This window comes from Alosa sapidissima, chromosome 17 (assembly GCF_018492685.1).
Source record: "Alosa sapidissima isolate fAloSap1 chromosome 17, fAloSap1.pri, whole genome shotgun sequence".
Taxonomy (NCBI): Eukaryota; Metazoa; Chordata; class Actinopteri; order Clupeiformes; family Clupeidae; genus Alosa; species Alosa sapidissima.
The window spans coordinates 1,933,572-1,949,023 of record NC_055973.1 but is presented as its reverse complement, the minus strand read 5'-3'; the positions used below and the strand labels follow the sequence as shown (position 1 = coordinate 1,949,023).

The following is a 15,452-nucleotide window of genomic DNA, read 5'->3' as shown; positions in this document are numbered from 1 at the left end:
AACAAAAAATAAGGATTTGCAGTTTAGTATGTTGCCACAAAAAGAAAGGGAAGGGAAAAGAAGGGGTTTGTGGCTCCAGGCAATCAGAAGAGAGAATCCCGATGGGAGGCGGTCTAAATTTGTTTACATCTGCGGCAAACACTTCGTTAGCTAAAGTCAGTCAGTCATGCTAGCTAAAGTCAGTTGATGTCCGATGTTAAATATGTCTAATCTAATAACGAAGGAATGAATGAAACTTTGCAAACTACTAGGAGCTGTGATTACATGTCATAGTTCAGCTCCGAGTTAGCCTGCAACACCTAGCACTAGTGCTATCATGGTTGCACTCTGCATGTTAAATGCGCTATAAAATAGCCGGTCAGGACTTGGAAGAGAGTTTGTATAACTCGTCTGCTGGCTGGCCATAGCATTAGATCGGTATAAATAGCTATATATATGACACTTCGGTAAAGTTCAAAAATGTAATGCACTGAAATTCTCATAGACCCCCATTCAAATATTTCCAGGTGCCCGGATGTGTCAAAAAAACGGAAAGTACCCGGATTGTTGGAGCCATGTATAGCGCCACCTAGTAAAAAATTAAAAAGCAAACAATTAGGTGTTGTAATTGTAACCCAATGAATTGCCACTTCCCATTATGATGCGCAATAATTCCCTGGTAGCCCCTGGATGCGTGCACGAGACAAATGTTAAAAAACAACACGAGACAAATGTTAAAAAACAACAACAGAAAACCGTCAATCGGTAAATGAAGAAGAAGTAGCACTACGTCTGATGAGAGACGGAGAGAAAGATTGAGAAGATTTAAAATACGTACGACTTCGAAATCATAATAGATACTTGGAACAACGGACACTTAAAAACAAACATTGGAAAACAATATAAAGATCCTCTTTCCCCCGCACAAAGCTTTGGTGAGTCGGTGATTTACTATATCAGAACAACCTGCTAGACCCTATGCAGTCTGTTTTCAAGATGTTTCCAGCTAAAACAGCTATTCCCCAACAAATCCACCACAACGAAGCACCCAAGGACTGGGTGCTGAGCGCACTAGCCAGTGTCCTAAAACCCCAGAGTGCTGGTTCACTGACTAGCATGAGTCCTGTGTCAGGAGGGAGCTAAACCAAAGTCCTTTTAGGCAAGTCCCTCCACTCGGCGGCCATATACCAACGTTTTATGGGCACTCATCGGGCACAGTCTTTGGGTCGAACTGCGCGTGCGCAAGGCTTCACGACACCAATCTTGCTCCAGCGGCGAGATCACAACACATGATTGGCACGATGTCTTCACAACACACCATATGATTGGCTCAATGTATTCACATGTCGACGTTTTGCCGAGGAAGGGGTGGGATATGTGTAGATAACGGCCATATTGGCATGACAAACTAGCCCCATGCATTTCTATGGAGTATTTTTTGAGTGCTGTGTCTCCTCATTAGAAAGTCTCTGGCTAAACTCGCTATACATATTTAAATTAGCTTTATTGTCATTAACAAGACATTAAATCATTGATGCTAGGACTGGTATAACCATTTTATGGGATGCAAAATGTTAAACTATAATAAAACAAAATATATATTTTCACTATATGCCTTAAAAGAAACTTTGGCATATGCTAATTGGCCCCATCCACCTCCATTAAATTAAGCCAACAGTGGGATGTGTTGGACTGGGTTATTGCACGTGTAACGGATGCCAGCTAGCTTAGCTGTGCTTGTGGAACGTTGGTAAACCTCACTCCCTGACGCCTTAAGAGTGCTGCTGGCATGCGAGCCAGTTGCCTGGGCACAAAATCTGTGGATATGCGTTCATTTGGGAATCTGTGTATCTCAAAATCCTCTCGTGAATGATCCGCCATTTAACCTTACCAGAGCAGAGCTCAGCCCTATCTAGAGCCGTCTTGTGCTGGTGTGTTTGCACTTTACCGCGCTGGTCGGGGAAACAAATACACAAACTCGTTAGTGGGACGAGTACATAAGTAGGCCTAGTTCTAAGTTGTGTTTTAGTATTATATTTGCATTACTTTAGCTTGGGTTTTGTATTATTACCTAGAAATATGCTAACCATTCGTGCTTCAGTTCCAGACAGGTCATCATAATAAGTTATCAAAACCTTCGGGGCTAACGCCTTTCATTTCTGCTGCAGCAGGTTGTGCGCAACAGAGTAGATGGACATAAGATACAGTCTGAGGAGTTGCAGCTTTATTCAGTTACCCGCAGTTGAAACTAAACCTAAGTTTCCCTCACAAACTCTGATTTGGTGGCTATACTGTAGCTTATTCCAAGCTGAGCCGTTTATGAGCATTTAGTTCTAAATGAAAACGATTCAAACTCTCTAGCCACTCACTCGCAATTCACTGACGTCAGGTTCACTTAAAGGAGCCACACATACTGTAGGGCTAGGCTACTGTTATGTTGTTGACTGCCATACTATTGAGGACTATTATGAGTTCTGTCCATCATTTGGTTGGGCAGCCGTGGCCCACTGGTTAGCACTCTGGACTTGATACCGGAGGGTTGCCGGTTTGAGCCCCGACCAGTGGGCTGCGGCTGAAGTGTCCTTGAGCAAGGCACCTAACCCCTCACTGCTCCCCGCTGCTTTCCCCAAATCAATTTTCACAATTTTTTTTCAAGAGTAATATTATCGGTTATCGTATCGATATCGGCCACAACAAACCAATAAATATCGGTTATCGTTATCGGCCCTAAAATTCCATATCGGTGCATCTCTAGATAGGACCACACACGCATTTGCCAGGGGTTCAGCACCGCATGACATTTCAAAAGTAGACAGACAAAGCCTATGATATTTGAAGTTAAACAAAACATACCGTATTTGAGGGCGGTTTATGACGCTGCTTATCAAAGTAGGCTACGCAGCAGGTCTCTTTCAAAATGTCCTGTTACAATTGCAGCTGCTTCTGATGTTGAATATTTAGAAAGTAGCCTACATGACGACATTTTTGAGCTAGAGTCAGATTTTTGGCTTCTGGTATTAATTTGCTAATTAACTAAAGCAATACTTGAGTGATATCACACAAGGTGCACAGAAGTGAATTAAATGAAATAGGTTAACATGCTTTATTTGAACATTGCAATACCCACCCAACAAACCCAGAGAAGGCTTGGTAGATGTTTCGGATTGATGACAGCACCTTGTAACCGATTAATAGCCCAATTCTCAGTTTTGCAATAAAAGCAGTATTATCATATATCATCGATAATCGTTTACATTTTACTATAGGCTAATAACAACCACTGCCCCTCAGCTGGAGTTGCAGAGGAGTCTCAAAAGTACAGGGAGACAGAACGCGAATGACTTGAGTATGAATATCACCCTTTTTGAAAAGGGGAAAAAGACAACGAGTAAAGGGCGAGGCTATAGTTGGAGGAATTGTGTCTTGTTGCTGTAAAGGAGAACGCGAGAATGACCGCCGCTGTAGGCTCACAATTAAGAAGCATAAATCAGCCTTAAACTGCATTAAGATGTCCACACGTAATGCAGCCTCATTTTTGTCAGCAGAAGTTCGTATCAGCAAATGTGGTTTGGTAAACGGGGACACAGAAGTGAAATAGGTTAACCTGGTCTATTTGAACATTGCTGGTAATCTTAAGTGATAGGCTATTATAGCCTAGCCTACAAACCTTGCGAAGGCTTGGTAGCTTACATGTTTCGGATATATCACGTTGCGCATGATATTAATTGAATCTCATGTCGCACAATAGGCTAAATGTGGTTATCCAACAGATTCATAACTTCAGTAATTGTCATTGGCCTTTATTAATGGTGAACAAACCATACCAAACCAGAATAAAATGTTATTAGATTCGGCTACATTTCAAATCCATCTCTCCATGTTGCATTGATTGAGAATGAACAGCCCAGAGTGGAGCGCTGTCTGCTCCCTGGGGGTGTAGCCTGGGTGCTCTGCTGGTGTTTTGGAGCGCTTTGGGTTACTCTGTGCACGTTAAATGCGCTATACAAATAAAACTGACTTGACTTGACTTGTTTTGCTCATCGGTTTTGACCCATGGGCAGAAAGCTTAAGGTTTTGCAACAGTGACGCTGCACAAATAGCTCTAGGCTATATTAGATGTGGGCTACTACCGCTACACCTCCGTTTTTTGGAGGTTTTTTTTTTTTTTTTTTTTTTCATGGATGATTTTGTTTATTAAAATATATTTTGAGCCAAAAGTGGCCACTGTGCTTCCGGCGCCTATGGGTCTGTAAAAGAGCCTCTTGGGTTGTAACTTTTACAGACAGGCTTACAACTATTATTGAAGTTCTAGTCAACTCCGGTCTGAGGCTGTCAGACTTAGCAACAGTAACTAAGGGGGTGGGACTTCGTGAAAGGTCAATTCGCTACGTGCACGTAATTAAGCAGTTCTACTTCCGCGGTCTGAGTGTGCGCAGAGCCCGTCTACGGAGAGCCTTGCCACTCCGTATTAAGTCCCATTGTACCGAATTTTGGATGCAGTTCCACCAGAGTTCCACTGGGGGCGATCGCCATGAGTGCAGAATGAATGGGAGTCAATGGAGCTAGACAGCTAAATGTGTCTCTTTCACCTGATTGTCGTTGAATCTCAGATTTGATTGTAGCTTGTATAACTTCAACATGGGTTATAGGTCAAAAGTTGAATGAACGAGTACTTATGTCCTTTTGATTTCTTACAGGTTGAGGTTTGTTGCACATATCACGCTAGCATTGTGCTAATGAATGACGTCATTGACACATTTGAAAGGCTTTTTAGAACAATTAAGTGACTTTAAAAAATATAATACTCAACCAAGTGTATTTCCTTTGCCTCCCCTTTCGAATGCAATACTCAAATTACTTGAAAAAAAATTATATCCCAAGAAAAGTGGATTTTGAGGGGTACAGCTCCATAGACCTCCTTGCATTCTGCACTCGTGGACGAGCGCCCTCATGTGGAACCACAGAAGGAACTGCAACCAGTTCAGAAACCGGAAGTTTTCCGAGAGTGGCAGTTCTCCCCTTATTAGACATTCTCTTGTGTGCGCTCGACCGCTTCCGGTTGCTATAGCAGCGAGACGGCTGATTTTGATTGCGAAAGATGGCATATTTTACCCGTTGTCTACAAAGCCTCCCGAAAATCGACGTGAACAACGTCCACAGGATTGTCGACCACTGTTCACCTGCACCCGGCTGCAAGCGTGAAAAAGGGTTTAAATTGTACATATCAGGCTACATCCACAACTTTGAAGGTGAGTAGCGATAACTCAGCTGTTACAGTCAGATCAGCTGTTGACGTTACTAGCTAGCAGCCAAGTATTTTAACTCACATCAAATCATGTCAATATTACCACATACTTTATTAGTGTTATTAAATACCTTGTTATCTTGATATGATTAGCAACTAATTTTTGTGTGTGTATTTTAATTTATTTCCTCTCAGTGTCCAAGAAAGATCCAGTGACAGGAGTAGTGTGTGTGAGGGCGTTATGTCATCCGTCAATGGACAGATCAAAACCACCTCACAGTTTAAGTGTAGGATGAGTGTAGAGTTAAGATAGCGTTAAGATGGTTACCCATGTTCCTGGGTTAATCGTGTTCTTTTGGTTCTTTGCCCTAGGTTAACCATGTTCATTTGGTTGACCATGTCCCCCATTTCACTTTTCATCTTCATCAAGACGTTATGGGCTTCCAAAAATGGCAAAAGATGAAATGTGAAATTCCAATGTGTCAATTAGGGCCGTGGCACCCGAAGTTCAAATAGAAGCCACAGGCAAACCGTTTGAGATATTGACCTGAAACTTCAGATTCCTTTGTTTGGTAACATAAGGCAAGAGGTGTCATGTAAATGATACCACGATATTGGCTGTTTTCACATGGAATGACCCAAAGGTGAACCCACACCAATGTATTGCTAAATGTTAAACTAACATTCAATGAGTCAGGCCCACTTGAGGGGACATCAAACAACACAAAGGGAGACCAAGTTAATATAGATTTCAAATAAATAATTTATTAATTAAAAAAGTCAGTAAATGTAAGCCAAAACTAAATTGTGGTGTGAATCAGTATATTGTTTGTAAAAGGACAAGGAAGAAGAGGAGCTGCCAGCCATGAAGCAGTCAGATTTCTACCACGCTCTCTCCAGTCTTTGACCAGAGGTCCATTTTGGTAGTTGCCCAAGAGACAAGCTACAGTGAAAAGTTGGCTAATGCTCCCTGAAATAGACAAAGGGATTACAGTGTCTCCTTAACCCGCCTGATTAGCCTTTCAACATGAACTCGCAGCCGCGCGATTGACTGGGTCTCCAGGACATCCTGTGCTGCCATTTGTTCCTTGTTGGAGCGGAAGGCAGGCCTGTGAAGTTTTCCTGACACAAGGTTGTCCACCCTAAAGCCCTTGTCCACCATCACAGCCATGTCAGGGGACAGGAGAGGTATGATGCCCGACAATCTGAAAAGCTCACGGTCACTGATGGCGCCCCCATAGAGTGCAGAAACAAATGTCAGAGGACCATGTGGTGCCATGCCAATCATGGCCTTAAAGGTACAGTGTGATTTGTAGTGCGAGTACACCTCACTCTGTAGCACAAGTGAGGTTGGAGTTTGGCACCACAATTCTGTGCAGTCAACAATGACCTGAGTGTCTGCATATTCCTTGAACTCAGGAGGTAGGTTGGCTGTGATTTCTTCAGGTGTCATCCAGATACACACAGCTCCCAGTACACAGTAAAGAAAGTTGGCCCAGGTTGTGATGATCCTGCTGGCTGTTGCATCCGGTTGATAGATAATTTAGAAAAAGAAATAACTCATCTATGGGCAGCAACTTACCTTATTTTCCGGACTATAAGTCGCTCCTGAGTATAAGTCGCATCAGTCAAAAAATGCTTCATGAGCAGGAAAAAAACATATATAAGTCGCACCGGACTATAAGTTGCATTTATTTAGAAATGTATTTCACAAAATCCAAAACCAAAAACAGAGACTATGTAACTGGATTATTGAGGCCAAAAAGATTAATGAAGATGAAGGAGTGAAGGCAGCCAAGAGGAGGGCAGGAAGGTAATCGCAAAGCAAAAGATTCACTGAAAGAAAATGCCATGAGGTGCACCAAAATGTTACTAAAATGTGGAGAATACAATGCAACCAAGCATTTTGGGCGATGTGGAGTCACAAGCTGGCAGCAGATTAAATGCTCATGAGAGAGAAAAAGATGCAGTTTTAGACGTGACCGAAACGATAGGCCTATAGGCCCGACGTAATTGTAAAACAATTTACAAAAGATTCACTGAACAAAAATGCTGATATGATACATGAAAATGTAGCTAAAAATGTGGAGAATACAATGCAATCAAGCATTTTGGGCGATGTGGAGTCACAAGCTGGCAGCAGATTAAATGCTCACGATAGAGAAAAAGACGGTTTTAAAAGGACATGACCTAAACTGAGGCAAGCCATGGCAATTGGCCAATAGCCCCGACGGTATTTGTAAAGCAATTTACAAAAGATTCACAGAACAAAAATGCTGATGTGGTACATGAAAATGTAGCTAAAAATGTGGAGAATGCAATGCAATCAAGCATTTTGGACGATGTGGAGATACAAGCTGGCAGCAGATTAAATGCTCGAGAGAGAGAAAAAGATGGGGTTTAAATTGACGTGCAGACCGAAGCTGCAGCAAGCAGGTGATATTTAGAAATGTATTTCACAAAATCCAAGACTAAGAACAGACAGACTATGTAACTGTACACATTGAGGCCAAAAATATTGAGAATTCTACAGGGAATGTTAATGAAGAAGAAGGAGTGAATAGTGGCAAGAGGCAAGCCGAAGGCTGCTGACAAGGCCCGACGCTAATTGTAAAGCAATTTACAAAAAAAATCACTGAACTCAAATGCTGATGTGGTACATGAAAATGTAGCTAAAAATGTGGAGAATGCAATGCAATCAATGATTTTGTACGATATATTGGCACAAGCTGGCATGCAGCAGAACAATTGCTTGGCTGGCCACCTCCGAGTGAGCGAGAGAAAAAAAGATGCCCATTTAAAAGGGTCTAAATTCCAGCGCGGAATTGCGAATAAATTATTACTTAGTATTGAGCATAATAATAAAAGTCCCGCAAATCTAGCCATCATAATGCGAGAGATTCCCACACATTTTACCCTGTACCCTGTCTGACATTAATATAATAATGGAGCGGACTGAATGCGGGACTATTGAAGGACCAACTTTGACTTCAATTGAACCCCATGCAGAGACACACGCGCGCGCAGGACCACTTTGGGGTGCCTCTCTTTCGTTTCTCTCTCTCTCAGCAGGATTTGTCACCGCTGAAGTCAAATTGTAGCCTTAGGTGCTTCAACATCAACCATTATCGACAGGAAAGGAAAACAAACATTTAGCGATCAGGAACCGTCAGGAATTTTGCAAATACAGAAGCATGACCGCCTAGGCTATAACGTAGAGAACATGGATGACTTCTCTATTTGACGTTCGATTGCGGACGTGAACAGACAGCTACAGACACGGAGCGCACATTAGGCCTACTTTCACTTTCTGTGCGTATTCATTACATGAAAGATAATTAGTAGCAAAACAGCGATCAAATATTACATGGCCGTGCGTTTTGTTTTCAAATGTTTAGGAGACTCATAAATTCTCAAATTTAGGCTGCGCAAAGCACAGCACCTTTATTTGGCCATGGCTTGTATTCGAGTCAGCTATATTATAGTCCTTTTTTTCTTGCGTTTTATTGTGAGACATAGGCCTACTTTTTGTTTGGAGCGGCATGGGTAGGCTATCAAAAGCAGATGTTTAATTTGAGATTTAATTTACGTTTGGACTGTTGATTATATTGCTAAATATCGGGACTGATGACCACTGAAATCTGTGGGGTATTTAATGGCTTACTATTAAGTTTCATAGTGTCGGGAATTTCGATTGCCATCCACTTATTGCTAGATAAGGTATCCACGCTTTCATTCATTCGTGTGCTGTGCTGCAAGGGAAACCTTATTCCGTATAGCCAAAGATGTCTAAGATAGCCTAAATGTAGTTATTTTTTAAATTATGCATGATTTACTTTTTTATAAAATTCATAGGCTGATGCCTGGCAGCAAATGTAGGCAGTGTTTAAATGTAGGCTTCAGCCTCTAGCTCAGAAGGGTGCGGCATGCGACTATCTTGAGAGCAATGAGAGCAACGTGTTGGAGACTCATGGTGTAAATGACTTTTCATTGGCAACAATACCAACCAACAATATAAAATATTAAGAAGAGCTCTTTTATGAGTTAAATTGAAACAAAATTATACTGGCTTTTATTTGTCCAAATCTGAGTCCCGGCTATAAATAGAATCCCTGCCATAATTTGACGATTTAGGTATGCACGTGTGTTTCAGGCGTAGTGCAAGCACTAATCTCTGACTGAAAGTGCACAGGACTTGTGCATTTGAGAGCGCTCTCTCGCGGCTGTAGACGTAAAGTTTCACGTAGGGTTAGTTAATATAAATTAACATTTAAAAACATGTTCAATTATATATTTTTTCATATATAAGTCGCACCTGACTATAAGTCGCAGGACCAGCCAAACTATGAAAAAAAGTGTGACTTATAGTCCGGAAAATACGGTAGTTGATCTGTTCAATGTTGTTTTCTCTGCCACAGAGGCCGATGCTTCTCTTGCCACACTTGTCACACGGATCATCCTTGATGTTGCTGGTTCGATGAGCCTCCAGAATGCCATCAGGTGGTCATAAGAATGGAATCGTTTAAACAAAATACACAAAAATAACATTGTTGTAAGTCATGGTAGACTAATTTAGTTACACATGATCAATTATCTTAATTTTTAATCCGCTATCCGCTCTGGGTCTCCGCTCCCACACGCTCGCCCTCGGTGCCGGTATTTGAAAATTATTCCAGGAAAAAAAGAGAAGGAATGGCCCCTTTCTTCAACCTTCTCAATTTCCCCGGCTTGCTAACAAAACCGTTCTTCTGGAAATGCCTGCTGCAAACATGACTTGTCTTGCTTGGGGTGAAGTCGTCCCGTTGACTCTTACTGTACCATCCATTCAGCTCTCACCGACACATCCACTGGAAAGCTATGAAAGCTTATAGTACTGTTGTACCTAGACGAATTCGCACACAAGGGTACACAACAATGGAGTGTGGTCTTTTTCACGTGTTGATAGGTTAATCGCCTCTCTTTTACCCGAAATCCGCTCATATTGAAATGTTGTCTATTCAAAACTAGCGCTTCAGGAAAAGCTCCACTGCTACCTCAACACGACCTACAGGAAGTAGTCCAGCATACACTCTACACACGGAAGTTAACCGGAAGTTCTATTGTGCACGTAGGGAATTACCTGCAACTTTTTTTATTGTCAATTTTAACAAAGGAACAAGGCCTACTGGGAATGTCAAAATGTGTAATGATGATCTTACTTCCTGTCATTCATGATTGTGTTCTGGACGTGTTGTAGCTTAGTTATAATAATCAGCAATGCAATCAGCAATTAGTAAGCACGAATGCTGCTGCTGGCGTTGATGCTAGCACTGATGTTAAGTCCTACCTAAGGAGTAGGCTGGCTAGCATGGGACACAAACAATTTGAGTGAATTGGATATTGTGTAGGCGCCACCACGTATTTGCTGTTTTGCTTGATGCTTTTCTTGATGGATAATTAATTGTACTGCAGCTATCTACGATGTTGTGGAAATTCAGAGGTGGTAGCATGATTAGTCACCCACTGTGGCTCTGTCTGATCATATGGCGAATCTCCATGACATACACATGATTTTGTGTGCGCTTGCGGGTGTGTGTCTGTTGCGAGGTGGGTGTGTGTGTGTGTGTGTGTGTGTGTGTGTGTGTGTGTGTATGTCTATGTCTGTCATAGGGCCCCACCGGGAAAATTGGGCAGTCCACCCCTGGCATCAATAGTCATGAAACAATGTAGCTCAGGGGAGGCAATTCCTATATTAACTCCTAGTAAAGATGCATCCCATCACCCTTACCTGTCTCTCTTACAGATAGTGTAATAGTAGCCATATGATGTACTTTTTTCCTATTTTAATTCATGCAATGTGTTTAGATATTGTTGAAATGTTTTTAATACTAAAAGTTGATTATAAGGGCAAAGTAAGTTGCAAATCATTGTAATTGTAATTTCTTTGGTCTTTACCATGTATAGTAAGTGTGGCTGCTACCCAGCTTACATATTGCAATCAATGACATGATTCTAGCTTGTTGTCCCCTAAAACATGGCACTGAGAACTTTCTCTATTTCTCTGTATTGACGGTCCAACATATACAGTGTGCTTCTGTGCCATGTAGGGAAAAAAGGAGAATAGTGCTATCTATAGTGCACACTAAAGGGTTATTTATGTTTATTACAGTTTTGCATGGATCACAGTAGTTTAATCATTTCAGATACAAACTTTACACTTACGTAACAAAAGTGAGATTGTGCTGTTGAACTCGCTTTGGACGTGAAGATCAGTGCAAGGGTTTAAAGTGAATCCAACATCTTGGAAAGGATCTGAAAAATGATAGTGGTATTTACTAATAGAACACACAATCACAGACCAATGCACAAGTGCTTTGAAGTGTTCAAATCTGTTGCATAATATTTATTATTCTGGTAATGTGCTCAGTCTAACATGATGTCATAGCTCTGAAACCATGTACAACAAACTAATGTAGATATTTGCTCACCACAGCTGGCATAGGATAGTTGAAAATGAGGGGAAGAACAGACCACATGTTCAGGCCAATGTACCCCCTCAGCCATAGTCGTAAAGAAAAACAGAGTCAGAGACAGAAATGAAAGCTCCATAGTTTCCAGCCTACTGTACACCTTTACTGTGTACCTGACTGGATTAAAAGTTACTAAAACTACCCGATGCTCCTGATAACTACATTGAAATACAAACTTCCTCAAAAGGTGAAAACAATAGCACACATGAATAGTCACATGGCAGCGGGTTTCAGTTCCCTCATTGTCCTGGTCAACATTACCAAAGTAACAATTTGACCTTTCCCTCCTCTGTATGAAATCATACAATTACAGTGCCTTTATTGGCACCCCTAGAAAATATTTTAAATAACACATAATCAAAGCTCTTTTTTCCATTTATATTCAACTTTTTTTTAAGTTAATCAGAGTTAATTGTCTATGAACTTTCAAGCAGTAATCCATGACTTCCTGTCACTAAGGCAGAAAGAAGTTACAAGACACAAATTTTCAACATTGGAAAAACAAAGGAACATACAATTCAGATAAGCTAAAGTGTGTTGCCCTTCATAAGTTTGTGTGTGAGTGTGCGTGTGAGAGTGAGAGAGAGAGAGAATGAACAGACACATTACATGCCATCATTGTCCATGGTTCATCAGCCTGGTTGCCTGTTACTTAGACTGCAGATCCACTGTCTTAATGTATCACTTGCCAGACGACAGCAGCAGAAACATTCTATGGCTAGGATGGCTGGATCTTTACTTATTCTTTGGGTATGAGGTGCATTGTGTATTGTAAAAGTCCTGGATGGGGGGGATCCACTGATGCCCTGGACTGTCCACACAACTCTCTGCAATGTTATGCGGTTGTTCGCAGAGCAGCTCCAAAACCTGATAGAGTTGTCATGTGTTGTCAGGGTTGTGGATGTGAAATACGAAAGATAACATTAAAAGACACAATGTCTCTGACCTCAACAGAATAGAGACCGCCTCTATATGTAGTCTGCCTGCAGGAAGGGAAACATTCAGTAGATTTTGACTTCAACAACATGCCAACCGACACCTGGATGCAGTCTATTCAAAACAAGATACAAAATAATGTGTTTTTAAACTGCCACTCGAGTATAGCGAGTATAGTACGCTATGTATATATTGTCCTACTCTAACACATCACGTCATGTGTGAGTCAGAGGTCGGAAACTGGGGCTAGATTTTGCTAACAGCGTTGCCCAGTTAGGGGCTCGTCATCAGTTTTGTCGTCACGTTGTAGTTCGTTTGTAGTCCATGTGGCTTTTCATGTCCAACAGTTTTATTGTGAACTTGGAAATTTGCCGTTTTTGTCACTTGAAAGCTGCATATCTTTCTTTAACAAGCATCTTACACTATATTTTAAGCAAATACAGTTGTTTAGGGACCGTTCGTTATTTATAAACGGGGTCACCGGAGGGATTTTGAGTGCTTCAATCAAAAGTTGCATGACCCTCCCCTGCCTGCAAGAAAATTTTCAACGACCCTCCTGCAGTCTTTTCAAAATAGACATGACCCTCCCCGGCCAATCGTCAATACCTTCCGCCCACGCTATAGAGCGCTATGAAAACACATCGACTTAAACAATCGTTCTTAACTCACCCTCTGCTTTCTGATCTTACACATCACACTTCACCAAGATGGTGGCCATTTCAGTAGATTTACTCACTAACATTGTTGTGGAAACACAATAAGCATGGAAACTAAATGCACACTTCCTGCAACTGCATTAGCCTACTTGAAATAATTTACTCCTCTAGTAAGTATTCACATGAAATAAAACAATAAAACATTGAGACCATTCAACAAAGCACACTGGGTAATAACAAATTCAACACATGAACTTGTTGCTATGGACTCGTCTCTAGGCTTCCTTCCTCTAGGCTTTGGCTTCCCAAAGCTGAACATTATCCATAACTCAATTTCTCAGACGAGCGTCAATTTGGGAGCTTGCTACACTCCTTCCTTCTCAAATGACTTGAAAAGACCGTTTGCACAATTTCACAAATAATCACAGGGACCGAAAAATACCTAACATGCCAACTTTTTCCGGGTTTAGGCCTATCATTTTAACTTTTCCCCGCTGTCTTGCCGTTTTAATATTTTCCCGTAGAATATCCCATATTACTGTAATACTCTCATAACATTAGTCCTGCATTCTGGCCTGTCTCTGTGTTGTCCTGTTGTTACCCCTTGCCCTTCCAGAGAAACAAATGTATTCAAATCATCGTTTGCTTGCTTGAATGCGAACTCAGAGTGATGTTAACCTACAGTAGGCCTATTTAAGTTAACAACGTGGTTGTTGTGAGAGCACGATTCATTGGCGCTTGCAGTGTTCGGCCGTAGGCTATGTCTACGTGCGCACCTGCCAGGCTAAGAGCCAAAGAAATCCCCCTGTATATTCACTCCAAGTTGGCCTACCATAACTTACCAACTCTAGCCTACACTGTAGACCATAAACTGGCTATTTATATGACCAATGTATTTGTATTCTGTATTCTGCTTTATGAAGCAGAATTACGCACTGCTACTTGGAACGTAACACATTTTTGTTGGCAGGAGAGAGAATGACAGCGATTAACAAATTGCATTTGTTGCTGGTTACCAATAAATAGGGCCTACTATATATATTTTTTGCAAACAACAAAAACAGAAAGGATGGAGACAGCAAAGCTAGAGATGGGCAGGAACAAGGTCAATTGGTAGAAATGCTTGTCAAAACGTTAGGAGCTGGATGTGTGGATGAATGAAGCACAAGTATGCTTTATAAGCATGCACACTGTTTAAAGTTAGGCTAGGCTACACCGTAAACTACAAGTAAACCAAAGTTAGCTTTTTTAGGGCTGGATAAAGTTGACCAAATGGATATAGGCTGTTAAGCGTGAATAAAGTAGGCTACTTTGTTGCTCCAACCCTTCCAACGTTAATGGGGACGGATGTTTTCCGTATTTTGCGTGAGAAATCTCCCTTATTTTCATTGTTCAATGTTGACAGAGCTATGGAACGAAAGAGAACGTTATATGGCGACAGAAATCAACAATCAAACAAGCCACTTTGATTTTTTGCTGTTTTCATTAATACAAAAGATGGGTGACCCCCCCCCTCCTAGACAAAAAAAAATTAGGTGACCCTCCCCTCAACAAAGAATAAAAAGACATGACCCTCCCCTATTTTCCTCCGGTGACCCCGTTTATAAATAACGAACGGTCCCTTATTTAGGATTAGTGAGTGTATGTTTTAACCTTTGTTGTGGCATCCATGTTTGTCACACATTCCGACGGCAAAGCACATGAACACTCGCTGTGGGAAAAACAAAGTAATCACGTGGGCGGTCATTCCCAGGTGCCATGAATGCACCATTTGTTGGCACCTCCAACAGCATGGCGTACTAGTTAAACATGTGGACTTCAGTAGCTGGTTGCATGCCATCCCTTTAAAACAGCTTTGTCGACCAGGTCTTGGTACTTGGCTTGTTTCAGTTGGTGGGACATGGCTAGCCTCTTTCCAGAGGTGTGAGATGGGCTTGCTTGTTGTTGGGTTTGACTCGCCGCTGTTCCACCCATTTGGTGATTTCCGTGAGGACCTTGTCGTGCCTCCATCTGTACCGCCCTTCTGTCAATGCCTTTGGACAACCGGTCAGGATGTGGTTCAGTGTACAGGAGGCTGCTCCACATAGGTTGCAAGATGGATCTTTCTCTCTGTCCCACCCTAAATCT

At 41.7% G+C, this 15,452-nt stretch overlaps 1 protein-coding gene across 2 annotated transcripts in view; it reads right to left on the bottom strand.

The window, feature by feature from the left end:
• ly86 (lymphocyte antigen 86) overlaps positions 1–11,990 on the bottom strand; it is a 52,959-nt gene extending 40,969 nt beyond the window's left edge. Inside the window, exons 1-2 of one of the 2 annotated variants that reach the window (XM_042068086.1) lie at positions 11,692–11,990; positions 11,426–11,515 (exon numbers count right to left, since the gene is read on the bottom strand). In XM_042068086.1, coding sequence (XP_041924020.1) covers positions 11,426–11,515; positions 11,692–11,812 — 211 coding nt within the window. In that variant the 5' untranslated portion in view covers positions 11,813–11,990. The remainder of the gene's footprint in view (positions 1–11,425; positions 11,516–11,691) is intronic. The other variant, XM_042068085.1, reaches the window with a different exon arrangement.
• Positions 11,991–15,452: the final 3,462 nt, after the last annotated feature.